The sequence below is a fragment of the Lagenorhynchus albirostris genome, chromosome 1 (assembly GCF_949774975.1).
Source record: "Lagenorhynchus albirostris chromosome 1, mLagAlb1.1, whole genome shotgun sequence".
Taxonomy (NCBI): Eukaryota; Metazoa; Chordata; class Mammalia; order Artiodactyla; family Delphinidae; genus Lagenorhynchus; species Lagenorhynchus albirostris.
Genome location: NC_083095.1, coordinates 59,752,651 through 59,768,762, shown reverse-complemented (window position 1 = coordinate 59,768,762; position 16,112 = coordinate 59,752,651). Strand labels below are relative to the sequence as shown.

Genomic DNA, 16,112 nt, shown 5'->3' with positions numbered 1-16,112 from the left:
CCAAATATGTTTTCCGGTGGCCTTCAACAAGTATATCTTGAGGGACCAGTGTTATTAATGATACCGTGTGAAACAACATGGGTGATGTAGTATAATGGAGTCATTAACTGCTGACTGTATGCCTTGGTCTAGTTATTTAGTTTCTCTGGGCTTCATTTTTCTTTTTGTAAACAGTACCCTTCTTTTTTTTTTTTTTTTTTTTGCGGTACGTGGGCCTCTCACTGTGGTGGCCTCTCCCGTTGCGGAGCACAGGCTCCGGACGCGCAGGCTCAGTGGCCATGGCTCACGGGCCCAGCCGCTCCGCGGCATGTGGGATCTTCCCAGACCGGGGCACGAACCCGTGTCCCCTGCATCGGCAGGCGGACTCTCAACCACTGCGCCACCAGGGAAGCCCAACAGTACCCTTCTTGTAGAGCTATTGTGATAATTAAATAAGATAATATATATAGAGGTGAAAGAAGAGTTTCTGGCACATGCTCAAGGGCTCATTAAATTAGCTATTATGGTTAAGTAGAAGTAGTAAGTTGGACACTAAATTTTATTTACTTTGGGTTCATTTGTGTGTGTGTGTGTGTGTGTGTGTGTGTGTGTGTGTGTGTGTGTGTGTGCATGTGCGTGTGTCCTGGCCTGGAAGCCCAATCACTATTTTAACAACTAACAATCAATTTAAAAATTATTGAAACATAGTTCATTAGTTGGTGACTTCTTGTCTAATAAATGTAATACTTTATACTAGAAAGCTTGGTAAATAATATAGAGTCATAATATTTTTTATTAATATTTACCTTTGATAATCTTATTTCTGTGATAAATTCTTATAGAAAATTCTTGAAACTTCTGTATTACTAGTACTGTATTAGACAAGGTGCTTTACAATTTGAGTTTATAATGTTAAATTCCACACTCAGGTACATTTTTTTCTTGCATGTGATGTTTTTACTGATATTTGCAGTATCAGTAAAATCAGTAAAATGGGAAGCAGTAATTGATTATTGATTATTTTATGACATATAGTAAAAGAAATAAAACACTTTTTGTTTTAAGGAAGTTAACAGCAGAGGAAAACTACCGGTTAGAGAAAGAGGAGAAACTTTCCAAAGCAGATGAAAAGATCAGCCATGCAGCTGAAGAGCTGGAGACCTATAGGTATTGAATATATTTTACCCCTTTCTTTTGAGGTGGGAAGAGTATCCAAAAGCCCAATACCAGAAAAAACAATAAAGCAACCCAAAAAACCCCACATATTTTTGATTCATTATTTTTCCCTTAGATGTCTTGCTATTATGCAATTACACAGAAAATATAGAAAGGAATCGCACTTTCAGTGTGTGCGATTTTAAATCTCTCACATTAGTTGGATTTGAATATGAGTGATCCTATTTTATGTTAATGTTAAGAACTTTATGAATGTGATTAATTTTAAGGTCTTTCCTCTTTGGTTCACATGGGGAAGAATGTATATAATGTTAATCAATTTGAGAAGTATGCCATCAAAAGGAGAGTAAGCCTTAATTAAAGTTATGAAAAAGTGTTTATAAGACCGTAAGTCTGGTTTTTACCTTAGCTCAATCCTCACTGAGCTAAGGTAAAATAGTAGATATAATAAAAACCCAGAGAAAATAAGTGGCAAGATTCAACAGTATTCCAAATAGTTGTGATACTTCATTTTACATTGGGAAGAGTAAGCTTGAATTTTATTCAAAAGAAGGAATTGTCTTTTTAGTCTTATAAAGGTAATAAATAACAATTTATTTCTTATAGATCATTAATTTCCTAGAGTTCTATTAAGATTATATGAAGTCTGAATAAATCTCCCAATACTATGCTTCTTAAAAATAAAAATAAGCCAGTATACCATCTAATCTTTTCATGATCTTGATTTAGGTAAACCCAAGTAGTAGTACTCCTAAAGCTTAATTAATGTTGAAATTATATCAGGAAAAAATATACTTTAGAACCTCATAAAGGTGATTAACATGTGGAGTTCTAGAGTTACATGAAACAAAGCACTCTAGGTGTTTTAATTAATATTTTCAGTAGAGATAGTGTGTTCTATAATTTCTTAGTATATGTTAATAGTAGAATGATTATTTGTTCTTTATAGAAAGCGAGCCAAAGATCTAGAAGAAGAATTGGAGAGAACCATTCATTCTTATCAAGGACAGGTAGGTATGTGCGTGCATGTGTGTGTGCGTGTGTGTGTGTGTGTGTGTGAGTGACTTAAAACAGTTGTGATTTGTTTGAATTGGTATCTGTTTTGATGCAGGAGTATAGTTACTCTCTTAAGGTTTTGCACATGGCTGTGGAACATTTCTAGGTAGGCAGAGATTCTGGAACAAAAGATATTGTTTAAAGTTGCCATGTGAACTGATGCTGATTTGGGAATTTGGGTTGCATAAATAAATAAACATATATCAGCATTGGGGCCTTTGTTTAGTCTGGCTAGTTGTCTCTTAATTGGCACCTCCTATTGTAGTTGATAATTGTGTAAAATAGAAATGTTACTAGACAAAAATTTTAGTTGTCTTTACATTCAGTTTTTGTTTAAAAGTATAATAGAGTAGATCATATGTATATGAAAATTTGCTTTAAAATGTTAGTTGCTGACTTTTTAGAGATGCTTGAGTTATTTTTGAGTTTATGAGTTGCGTACTAAATCATAGTGGTAGGTGTGAATGTTTTTTACTGAAAAAAATTGTTGTCAGTACTATTTTAATGACTTTCTTTTTCAGATTATTTCTCATGAGAAAAAAGCACATGATAATTGGGTAAGTATTAAATTTTCTTAGGCTTTTTCATCAAATTGTTCTTTTTCCTAATTTAAATGAGCAGTGTAAAAAGTACACTTTTAAAACTGAGAAAAAAGGTGGTGTTTAAAGAAATCAGTTTCTTTTAATTTCACCAGTAGTGAAATTATGTTCCTTATGAACATACTTTGTTATGATACAGTTATTCACAAAATCTGACCTTTTCTTCTCCGCTTTCAGCACATTGCTTCTTTGCAAGGAGCTTATACTCTTTGGGGGAGGTGAGATAGTGTTCATGGACTTGTTTCAGGCACTGGATTGTCAACTAATTACTTGTGGACAAATTACTTAAAATTCTCTGGGCCTGTTTACTCATCTGTAAAACAATGGGACTGTACTAAGTAATAATCTAGAGCCCCTCCTAATTCTAAAAGTTATACAATTCAGGTATCTGATTCTCATTGTTGCATTACTTGTTACACATTAAGAAAAAGACCATCATGAGAAATGACATGTCAGTGCTCCAGAGGAACTGTATGAGGAAGTGATAAGCATGTAGATTTTGGCTAGTGATCAGGATGATCCCTCTAAAATGAAGAACTATTGTTAATAGCTGGCCTTTGGAAGACTTGTCCCTTGCAGTCTTCAAGGGGAAGCAGTTTGCACAGTGGGTGAATATGGGGTCTGGAGTCAACCTGTCTTGGTTGATATTCTGACTCTATCATCTACCACCAGTTTCCTTACCTAAAGACAGAGATATCATTAGTACCTATTTCATAGAGTTATTGTGATGGTTAAATAAGATAATTCTGTTAGCCAGGTACCTGACATATAGTAAGCACTCAGTAGATATTAACTGTTAAATTATCACTGTTGTTATACTGAAGCTTGGAAGGTATTTTTGTTTTTAGGCATGGATGTTTCTTGGAATGGAGATTTCAACTTACAGTGAGAGATTATATGTGTTGAATATCAAGGTCCTTCCCAATTTTGAGATTTTTGTATGCTTCTGTATTGAGTGGTCAAGTGAAGATTTGTTTTTGAATTAATAAGCTGGGCTTGGAAATGAATTTAGTCTTCTTCACCACTCCTCACCTTTTTTTTAAAAATTTTATTTATTTATTTTTGGCTGTGTTGGGTCTTCATTGCTGCACACAGGTTTTCTCTAGTTGCGGCGAGCGGGGGCTGCTCTTCATTGCGGTACGCAGGCTTCTCATTGCAGTGGCTTCTCTCATTGTGGAGCACGGGCTCTAGGCGCATGGGCTTCAGTAGTTGCGGCATGCAGGCTCAGTAGTTGTGGCTCACGGGCTCTAGAGCACAGGCTCAGTAGTTGTGGCACACAAGCTTCGTTGCTCTGTGGCATGTGGGATCTTCCCGGGCCAGGGATCGAACCCGTGTCCCCTGCATTGGCAGATTCTCAGCCACTGCGCCACCGGGGAAGCCCTCTCACCAGTTTCTAAATACTCAGATGCAAATTACTTTTTCAAGATGGAGAGGAACTGATGTTTATTAATATCTCTTATGTTCTAGGCACTGCACTTAAAGGCATTTTACATATATTACTCATTCAATCCACACTGTAACTCTGTAAAATAGGTATTATTATTCAGGTCTTACTGGTGAGGAAATAGCCCAAGGTCACATGATTAGAGAGGGAAGATTGGAAATTGAAAAATTGACCTTTCAGATTCATAAGTCTTGTACTTTTTCTTTTCAATACATTGAATCTCTTGTTTAGTAAATAATGACATTGACTTTAAATTAAAACATGCAGAAAATATGCCCTTCATGTCTCAAATTGAAAAGATATTTTTCAGATTTTATAAAAATAATATATACTTATTGAACAAAAGTTCATACCATGTAGAAAAGTACAAAGAAGTAATCAGCAGTATTACTTTAATTTATTCCATACTTTTTTGATACATTTAGACATAAAGCACATATATATGTTTAAGAAAACAAAATCATATATTAACGTTTTATACCCTGCTTTCTTAATGTATCACAGATATTTTTTATGAATGTTTTATAATTTATATAAACCCTTCTCATTTTATAAACTTTTAGTTTGTTTTCACTATTTTACTGTTATAAATAATTTCATAATTTCAGATGTTACTTTCTCTATTGAGCATTTCTTTGCTCCATCCTGTTAGATTTAATCTTTTCTTCCTTCAAACTGTCATAGTACTTTGCTTTTTTGTATCCCGTGGCAGGTACTATGGTCATTTATATTTGTCCTTACCACAGATTTAAGCTTATAGGGACTGTTTCGTTTTCCATAACACCTGTTCCTAATAGAATCTTTTTTGCATATTGTAAATATTTAATATCTGAATACGAATGTTTTGGAATACAGTGCAGTTATTCACTGTAATTACAGTTTTTGCTAACCTTTGGGTATAAACTTTTCAAGTATGAATCATTGCCATCAGTTTATTTTTATATTTCTCTGTTGTAGGTATATCTTTAATATATACGATACTATAATCAGAGTAGAACTTACTTTTGACTTAACTATGCATTTTTTTTGCCATATGCTTAATAGTAAATATGTTACACTATAGACAACATTTAGAAATGATTTTAGTTCTGCATTATTAAAAGTGAAATGAATTGGTATTTTGTTAACTAAAATTGTTATGGTGTAGTATTCTTTTTTGTTAGTACAAAATTGATTATATAATTATATATCAGAAAAAGATTCACACATGGAATCTTTTTGATATTGAGTGCTAAAATGTGGTTAAGCTATATTTTTGGTGAATATTTGCCCAGTTAAAGTCAATTCTCAGGTGCAGTTCACCATTTTAAGTGAACACATTTGATAATATAGTTCTTTTTACTTGTAAAAAGTTACAGACTGAGTTAATTTATCTACCTTTTTGTGATCGTTACATTTGCTCTAGTGGATTGCATTAATCTGGCAGGTCTGATGTTCCACACCCTGTTGCTTGTAATCTGGAGAGTCCACAGAATAACTGGGAAACATGCAGTATTCTATACAAGCTTAATTTTGCCCACAACTATTTGGGTATATTGCATGTTCTTGGTGTAAGTGTAAGCTTTTTTTTCTAAAACATATATACTCTGATTTTTATTAAATGTAAGTGTCTCTAAGCAAATGTAAAAGACTAAAGGAATGTATCTATACAGTGCTGTGTACTTAATAAACACACAGCATGCTTTGATTATATTCAGCCATTAAAAAAAATGGCCTTTACCAGCTCTGACACTGTTTTAGACCTTTATAGGTTCACAGAATTATAGTGATTTCTTTCCAGAGACGGTTACTTTGTTTCCATAGCCAATGCGGCCATGCATAATGATCCTGAGTCTCAATTCCTAAGCTTGGGTCCTGTTACATTGCTCTTGTCATTTTATTTGGATATTTACAGCACCAAATAATGCTAATCCTTGACTTCACATCAAGCTAAAAGCATTTCTTGCAAGTACATGATTAAACTGCAGCCTTAGGCTCATGTCTGCTGGTTATATGAAACTCATTCCCTTTTAAAATAATTTTCTGAATTAGAATTTTTTTACATTGAGTTTACTGAAATGGATACTTAGTTACTTAAGTGACTGGGATATTTGTATGCCATTATTGAGATATTTATATATGCTTATCTTTCATTTTAAGTTTTCATAAATGTTTTTAAAGATATATTATTTTCCTTAAGTTGGCAGCTCGAACTACTGAAAGAAACCTCAATGATTTAAGGAAAGAAAATGCTCACAACAGACAAAAGTAAGTATCTTAGTGGGAATACTTTAAAAACTTTAGTTATGACTTTTATTCTTAGTTGTCATTTTAGTAATTAGTTAATACTTTTATAAGGATAAACAAGAAAGCTTTCAGTGAACCCAACGTATCTAGTGGTAAAGTATCTATTAGTTTTACTAGGAGTTACTAGATTTTTGTTTGAAACACTTGTCTTGGAGAGGTTACTCTAACAGAAGGAAACTTTTCACAGATTCTTTTGTAAAAAGTAACTTAAAAAAAAATTTTTTTTTTTTAAACCAGTGTAGGTAGCAGGAGATTACCAGAGATGGAGATAGACAGGATGAATCTCTCTGATATAGTACCTCTCAGAGTATTAGCATCTTTTAATGAATAAGTGGATAGAATGTTTATTATTTCTCTTTTTCCCTGGTTTTATTGCATTGGGTGGCATTGCTTTACAATAACAAAATGAATAGGAGGATAAAAGGGTACAGTGTACAGTCGAAGGGAAGAGTAAACACATTTCTGTGAAGATTGTGAAAGTCTTCCCATAGTGTTATAATTTCTTGACAGAATGTACTATTAACATTATCCAGTATTAGTTTTAGTCTTCTTGTCTTTTCTACTCACAAATGAAAACTGAATGATTAAATGTTTTATTTCAGATCTGATGGTCAAGAACTAGAAATAAGATTCTTTTAAAATGTCATATTTTTCAGATAAAAAAATTTAGGAGTAAAATAGTAGGATGAGTTAATCAGATTCCAATTTTATGTTATGATTGGAATCATATGGATAACATAATGGAAAGCATATGGGACTCAGAGCTGGGAGCCCTGTGTTTTAATCCTGGTACTTTCATTTTGCATAAATCATTTAAACTGCTAGCTTCACTTTCCTTAGTTGTAAAATAATAGACTTGAACTGGTTGACCTTGGAGGACCCTTCAAGATCCTTCTAAAATTTGGATTCTGTGATATAGTACTCTTTATACTCTGTTTTTGAAGAAACAAAACAATTCCAAGCCTCAACAAAACATCACTATTACTAGGCAAAAAGGAACCTGTTACCCCAAAATAAATAGTGGGGGATATGGAAAGGTATTTTGGTCAGAATAATTTTAAAGGATCTGTTTCTCTCATGTAGATATTGAGATAGTGAAGAGTAGCTTGTACTTAATAGTGGCAGTTTCTTGAAATGTGGGTGCTTTTCTTGGATGAGTAACTTAGAGATGTTTGTTCTTTATTTGCAGGTTAACTGAAACAGAGTTTAAATTTGAACTTTTAGAAAAAGATCCTTACGCACTTGATGTTCCAAATACAGCATTTGGCAGAGGTAGTTTTTTTTTTTTAATCCCTCATTTAAAATGCATATATTTTTATACATATTGCATATATAGTTTATATTAGTGTGAATTAACACTGCTAATAAATATTTTAGATTTTGGAGCTAGGGTTCTAATCTGAGTTCTCTCATGGTCTCCCAATTTTCTGAGTTTTGTTTTCTCACAATAATGTAAATAATGGCTGCCTCCTTTTCTCAGTGGCATTTGGTAAGATAAAGTATGTTTAGTACCTTGAGCTCCTTGAGAAGCAAAGTGCTTTGTACATAGTAAGGTACTCATTAGTTATTTTTTTGGAGAATGAATGAGGATTACTTAAATGGAATAGCATTGTGACTGTTTATATATTAACTATTCTTTGGAATTTGCTTGAATTATAAAAATAAGAATTAAAACAACTGGTTTTAAATTATTTAAAAGTATTCATTAAAAAGTTGGGAAAACCTTAATAATATGAGTTTTGATTGCTTTAATTATCCCTAAAAGAAACAGTTCTTTAGAAGATGTATTTAATATTTCTGTCCATTCATTAATGAGTTAGCATCTTTATGATCTCATACTATTCCAAATAGTTAAAATTTTTCCAAATAATTTTGGTTGAATTGGAATTAAGCTTCTAGGGCAGTGAAAACAAACTTATTTTTATATAGGTAGATTCCCCTTTTAATAACTGTTGAAAAGTTATAAAAATCACTTTTGAGAGTCCAGTTTCATTAAAATGAAAGTATTTCTACATTAAAAAATAGAAGATTGTTATGGATTTCAAATAGGAACAAAATCTGGAGTGGGGGGAATTATTCAGAAGGAATTTTTATCTGAATCTAAAGCAAAAAAGTCTCAGGGTAAATAATGCTTTGATCTTTTGTTGTAACTATATTTGAATATTATATAAGCTACATAATAAAATTTAACATGTTTGGAAAAGTGTTATTTTGGTGGCATTTAAGTTTGTTTTTTGATGTTGTTGATTTTTGATCTTTGAAAGTATAACCATTATTTGAGAATGGTGAAGTTTGTAAAATGATAAGGCTCTTCTTGGTTATATGGTTTATAGATAAAGTGATTTATTTAATGAATTATTTTATGTAAACTGAATTTTCACTGGTGATGAATCAAAAGTAATTTCTGATGTTTCAGAGTATTTTGTGGGTTTTTTTTTCCTACTTTTCAAAATGTGAGCTTTTCTCAAGTAATTCATGGCCCAACACAGCCTATCTGGGACTGGCCCTGATTTAAACAGAGCCCTTCCATGTTACAACCTTCACCAGCTTAAATATCTGGAAACATACTGCCATTAAAAACAAAACAAAACCAAACAAACTTCATGCCCCTGAAGTCCTCTTACTACTGTAAAATATGATGTCCTTTGCTTAATATTGTATGGTTATTCAAGTGTATTAGTTACCAAGGAGATGATGTTTTTATTGACTGAAGTGTCCATTTGGTAGATAGACTTTAAAAACAGAGGGTTCAATATTTAATTCTATCCCATATCAGCAAAACCCAAGGCATGGTTAGTATTTAAGACAGGGATTAAACTTAAATTGGCAATAGAATGACCCGAAGGTAATTGTTGAAATGGGATTCTAATCTGTAGTGTAGGTAATTGAAACTATGAATTTAAATATGCTGTTTTAATTATTCCAGAGCATTCCCCATATGGTCCCTCACCATTGGGTCGACCTTCACCTGAAATGAGAGCTTTTCTCTCCCCTCCAACTTTGTTGGAGGGTCCACTCAGACTCTCACCTTTGCTTCCAGGGGGAGGAGGAAGAGGTATATTGTTTAAACATCTTTATTACTCTAGATTTCTTCCTTACTTTATATTTTCATCTCAACTTATCTTTAAAATGATCTTTAAAATAAACCTTTGCAAAATACAGGCATTCCTTGCACTTATTCTGGGTTACTTTTGTTTGGAAAAGGAGCTCTGTGACATCTAATTTGAATATATTTTTTCCCTTAGAAACACTGTTATAATGGATTACATTTTGTTCAAGGACTTGATATATAGCTTTTAAAATCATATTTTAACTTCTTAAAAACTGTATTATACTATATATCACTTTATAAAGGATACATAAAATTGAATTTTAATGAAACATTATTGGAATATAGAATTTTAAAAATCTTTTTTACCTTATTATCATGATCTTTTTCATGGTAGAAAATCAACAAGTGAAAGATCCTTTTTTTTAAAAAAAAAACAAAAAACAAGGAATTCAGAAGTGCTCTCTTGAAGGCAGAGTTTTGATGGGAACCTAAAAGAGACCTAAATCATTTGTTAATACTTTGAGAAACTGACCCCAAATTGTCTGCTTTGTTACCTTCTTATGTGTTTTTGAGAATTTCCAGAGCCACTTCAAGCATTAGCTATTGATCTTTCTGCATTTACCTCATCAGCGCTTACCCTGATGTTACCTGTATATCTGGAGTTTTACTCTTTTGATCTCTCAACTATATTTTGTTTACTTTGTCAAGTTACTTTAAAATTTTCCCTTGAGTTGTAGCAAAATTCAAACCTATGTATTCCAAAATCAAGAGTCTTAGGTTTTTAGCACCAAATCTGTGTTTATATCATGTCATATTATACACACCAACATAAATGTAATTGAAACCAGTCACATGAAATAGTCACATGAAGTAGCACTACTACTATTTTTGATGCTTTCTGATATTTTCTATTCAGTTCTATTCCATTTCATTAAAAAAGAATGCTAGTTAAGATTAAGTTAATTTCATGTACCACAATGGGTTGTAGCCAGCAGTCTGAAAAACAGTGCCCTAGAAATAAGGGTATATAATTGGCAAAACTGCAAATGTGAATCACTGGAAGTTGAATGACATAAGTCAAGGATTGCTTGTAGTCAACTGAATATTTGGAATAACAGTAAAAATTACCTTTGATTTCTCCTCTCCTATTTAAATTACTTTCCTTTCTTTTTAAATTACTTTCAAGATACAGTGTGGTTAGCATTTGCAAGTGTGTTTTACTATTCATTAGAAAAGCTACAGAAGTTTTAGGTAAGTTATCAGCAGGTCTTAAAAAGAGTTGTTTTGAACTAAAAGTTTCTGTGACCCACCAGAGAAGAATGACCTTTCCTTTCCTTCCTCTTGTTATCATTTTTTTTTTTTGAAAGTTTGGATGAGATAGATGTTTGAATAAGGTTGAGTATAGGAAAATAATTTCTTTTTAGAGTAAATTGTATGTAACTTTTGGACTGAATGAAAAATCTTAACCTTTAGCGTTTTCATGTTTGCAGTTTTTCACCTGGTAGTCACTTGGCCTGTACTTTGTTCTCTGGAAGTAAACAATCAGGAGAAAGCCTTTGAATGTCTCCTTTAAAGATCTGTCCTTCACTCTAGACAAACAGCCTAATGGACTCTCGCACATGTCTCATTGATTTAATTTTCTGCTTTCCCAGCCTTTTTCTTCTAATGAACTGATTAGAAAGATGAACATGCTAGAAGGACTAAGGAAAAGTTGACGTTCTGATATAAAAGTCAGTTGGCCTCCTGACTCTACAAAAGAGAGTAGATAGGACAATTTTAAAGATTACTACATATTAAAAAAAAATGGTTATACTTACTTGTACAAGTTACCATGAAAAGGTCATATTAGTTTTAGTCTCTTTTTTTTTTAAGATTTATATTTTATTTATTTTTTACATCTTTATTGGAATATAATTGCTTTACAGTGGTGTGTTAGTTTCTGCTTTAGTCTCTTCTTTTAAAGGAGGTACTGAAATGTGGGAAGCATTGTAGAAAGATTTCTATTAAAACAATTTTTTTAAAACTGTTTTTTGAACTCATTCCCCCCTCAATGACAGATGAAGTATTAATTTATTTTGTTAATGTTAAAAATTTTTTAATATTTTTCATTTTAATTGAATATGGGTTATTAATTGAGGTACCATTCTTTCTGTGATCATAGGAAAGGAACTTTAAAATGATTCTCCTTCTTTATAAATGTTAGCATGTCAGTTTTTCTTATCCAAATGACTGTTACCTTGTTCAAACTGTTTATTTCGACAGTGCTGTTGTTTTTGAAACTCTTGTTTTAGACTCGCCTTCAGAGTTGTGAGCTGTCTTTGAAGGTGAATTTGATATTTAGAAATTGCTAGAAGCCATTTAAAGCCAAATTTATTTGGCAGATATAAAGTTTGTAATCAGACTGGTTAAAATCATTTTGGGGCAGAAGTAGAGAGTCATGTTACAACATTAAGATCCAATTTTTTGAGTGGCTCTTAAGTTAATCTGAGTACATTTCTAAAAGAGTTGTTCTAAAAAAATACTTCGAGGGCTTCCCTGGTGGTGCAGTGGTTGAGAATCCGCCTGCCTATGCAGGGGACGCGGGTTCGTGCCCCGGTCCGGGAGGATCCCACATGCCGCAGAACGGTTGGGCCCGTGAGCCATGGCCGCTGAGCCTGTGCGTCCGGAGCCTGTGCTCTGCAGCGGGAGAGGCCACAACAGTGAGAGGCCCGCGTACCGCAAAAAAAAAAAAAAAAAAAAAACTTCGAGTCATTTCAGAAATATTGAAATAGGTATATTAGCCTCTAAGATGACTGTTTTAAAGGCATCATGTGCTTTTTGACTACTGGCATATTAGTTTAAGCAACAAAAACCTGATTTTGTAATTATTATATCTGGTATAGACATCTCTTGCTTTGCAATTTACTTTCTACCCTTATTTTTCAGACTTAGTGGTTATAATTTTCAATTTAACCACTGATTTTATGTGTAAATAATGATGGTGATAACATTTAGAAATATTTTATAGGCAAGTGTTTGCTTATGTACATGACAATTATTTTTTCCTTTTTGTCTTAGAAATGGCTTTGGTAGGATAGAGTTACAGTTTAATGTGTCTTAGGGAAACTTTGTTGGAATCTGATTGTTTTTCCGTTTTAAAAAGGTCTGGATTTTATTTGATGGTGGATCTTGTAATACTTTTTTAGATAAAACATAGTTGTATTTTTCTTCTTTAATTAGGCTCAAGAGGCCCAGGGAATCCTCTGGACCATCAGATTACCAATGAAAGAGGAGAATCAAGCTCTGATAGGTTAACTGATCCTCATAGAGCATCATCTGACACTGGGTCCCTTTCACCTCCCTGGGAACAAGATCGTAGGATGATGATTCCTCCATCAGGTATGGAAAGAGTATGTTAGTATGTTTATTTGAAAGGCAAGCAGTATGTGCAACATACAGGAATGGAAGAAAAGAAGAGAACGTGTGTGCCCTGTCTTAAGAAAAGCCATGATATATATTAGAAAACAACAATACACACATTTCCAAATAGAATAATTAGGGATAATTGTTCACATTACAGAAGGCTGTCCTCTCTGCACCCCCCCGCCCCCCCCGCCGCCCCATGGAATGTCTTTATTGTTTTTGTTGCTCATAGAAGTGATACATGTTTATATTTATGTTAGAAAATCCAAACAATGGAGAAATGTATAATTAGGAAAGTGAAAAAAATCCCCCTCATCATCTTAAGCATGCCCTTCCCAGAATTTAGTTTTATATCTTTTAGGGAGTTCCTTTTTGGTATGCATTCATAAACCTAGGTATACCAATTCCTTCATCACTTATGTGCAGTTATACTATTCACCTTCTTGTAATTGTCTTTTTTTTAAAATTTTATTTATTTATTTTTGGCTGTGTTGGGTCTTCGTTTCTGTGCGAGGGCTTTCTCTAGTTGCGGCGAGCGGGGGCCACTCTTCACCGCGGTGCACGGGCCTTTCACTGTCATGGCCTCTCTTGTGTGGAGCACGAGCTCCAGACGCGCAGGCTCAGTAGTTGTGGCTCACGGGCCTAGTTGCTCCGCGGCATGTGGGATCTTCCCAGACCAGGGCTCGAACCCATGTCCCCTGCGTAGACAGGCAGATTGTCAACCACTGCGCCACCAGGGAAGCCTGTAATTGTCTTTTTACCTTGAACAGTATATCTTAGATTAATTGCCAAAATAAATATAGTTACCAGAAGACTCACAGCAGAACATCCTGAAGTAAGGCAATAACTGCTGTTCTCCTGATAGAACTAAAATCTCCCCTACTTTCGCAAGGAATGTATTTTAAATTATTCAGCTTGCTAAACTTTTATTTATGCATAGTGTTTCACGGACAGACACTGTTATGTAAAATGAACTATGCCTGCTTTGTATAAATTAGTTGCAATTAAAAAAATATACTAGTTCAGATTGCTTCCTGAGGAGTTGGAGGTAAGAATACTGTGATAAAAAAACCTTTAATTCCAAGAATTAGCCTTTGCTTTGATAGTGTGTATGTTCTATGAAGTGGTACCTCCTTTGGTTTGATATCACTTTCCTCGGCTTGATATCACTCGAATATCAGCTTCATAAAGACAGAGATTTGTGTCACTTTAGTTCACTGCTGTATCTCCAGCACCTAGAACAATGCTGGACCTGTAGTACTTGCCCAGTAAATATTTGTTGAATGAATGAATACCCCAATAATTCACAGAAAGCTGAATATTTTTTCTTATTGTTTTTATATTTAGAAATATATATGCTGTGACTTAAAAACTTAAGAATCTGTTAGCAGGTGGCATAGAACATCCTTTTTTCAAGGACTTTTTCTTGAGTAACTTTCATTTTAAAGTTTAGCTGTGATAAAAATAAAGATTAATAAACTACAGCCCCTTTCTTAAGGAACTTGATTTCAGGATTTTGTTGGATATCATATTTCTGTATATCTTTGTAGAGGACATTCCTTTTGAGAATTTACAAGCTGTCAGTACCAAGAGTCCCTGTCACATGCTCTGCCTACCTCCCCAAGTATTATCCAGTGTAGTGATTCTCAAACTTGGCTTATCATCAGAAATAATCTAGGGAACTTCAAAAAAAAATGCAAATACCTGGGTTTCACCTCATTACACCTTTTTTTGGGGTAAATTTTATTGAAGTATAGTTGATTTACAATGTTGATTTATATTACACCTTCTGAACATGAACTCTGGAGGTAAGCTCTGTATTTCTAAAAAACTCCCTAGGAGGTTCTGAGGATTAGCTAAATTTAAGAACCACTAATCTATTCAGTGCCCTTACTAAATGGAGAAGGGCATTGAGTCCCTGAAGAGATTAGCTAACAATCTTAGGTTAAAACAGCCAGGTGAGGAGCTGAGACTAGAGCTCAAATAGTAGTGACTGTTATCCATAAAATTGGAACAAATTTTACATGTCCTTTAAAAACTGCCTGAAACCTGTAATTTTTCAGACATTTCAGTGTTGTCCCAGGTCTCAGTCTCTTCATTTTGTTTCCAATTTTTTTCCCTTCTTTTTTCAGTTGAATAATTTCTTTTGATCTGTCTTCAAGTTTAGTGACTCTTCCCTCTGTCACTTCCAGTCTGCTGTTAAGCCCATCCAGTACAATTTTATTTTAGATATTGTATTTTTCAGTTCTAGAATTTCCTTTTTTTTTTTAAGTTTTGATTTATTTGCTGAAATTTCTTACTTTTTAAAAATCACTATAAGTATTTTTTTAAACCCCAATATCTGCTTTAAAGTCCTTGTATGGTCATTCTAACATCAAGGTCATCTTGAGGATGGCCTCTATTAATTGTATTTTCCCTTTAAGAATGGGTCACATTTTTCTGTTTCTTTGTATATTAATTTTGGATTGTATTATAGACATTGTGGAGGTTCAGGATTCTACCGTATTTCTCTGAAGACTGTTGTTTGTTTTGTGTTACAAGACAATTAAGTTGGTGAAACTGTAGACTTATTCTCTCCTGTGGTGGGTAGCAGCTCAAATATCAGTTCAGTTTTTAGCCTTTGCTGAAAACTGCTTAAGTTTGCCTCACATGTGTGTGGTTCAGGGGCAGCAATAGACTTGGGCAGAAAACTCAGAATTTTAGGTTCCACTTCTCTGGCTCTCATGAGCTCTGTCCTTTGGTTTTTCAAGCCAGAAAGTTCTGTGAATTTTGACTGCTCTGTGCTATAGTTTGACTGTGGTCTGCTTTCAGGCTAAACTATAAAGGAAAACTCACCCCATATGGGTCCCTTCTTTCAAGTTCCCACTCCTTTCCCAAATCTGCCTACTTTTGTTCATGGTCCTGAGTCTTCAGCTATTTATTTCATTATTTTTAAATTTTTTGATTTTTTCCAGTTTTATTGAGATACATAATTGACACACAGCACTGTGTAAGTTTAAGGTGTACCGCACAATGTGTTGCCTTACACACATCGTGAAATGATTACCTACCATAATAAGTTTAGTGACATCCATCATCTCATATAGATACAAAATAAAAGAAAAAAAGTTTGGGAATT

General features: G+C 33.7%; 1 protein-coding gene across 4 annotated transcripts in view; it reads left to right on the top strand.

The window, feature by feature from the left end:
- The window catches only part of MIA2 (MIA SH3 domain ER export factor 2), an 89,786-nt gene that overhangs the window by 56,485 nt on the left and 17,189 nt on the right, over nt 1-16,112 (top strand). For all 4 annotated transcript variants that reach the window (XM_060143084.1, XM_060143073.1, XM_060143064.1 and 1 more), the window contains 7 exons: nt 1,045-1,146; nt 2,105-2,165; nt 2,733-2,768; nt 6,434-6,501; nt 7,730-7,812; nt 9,467-9,595; nt 12,812-12,970. In XM_060143084.1, coding sequence (XP_059999067.1) covers nt 1,045-1,146; nt 2,105-2,165; nt 2,733-2,768; nt 6,434-6,501; nt 7,730-7,812; nt 9,467-9,595; nt 12,812-12,970 — 638 coding nt within the window. The remainder of the gene's footprint in view (nt 1-1,044; nt 1,147-2,104; nt 2,166-2,732; nt 2,769-6,433; nt 6,502-7,729; nt 7,813-9,466; nt 9,596-12,811; nt 12,971-16,112) is intronic.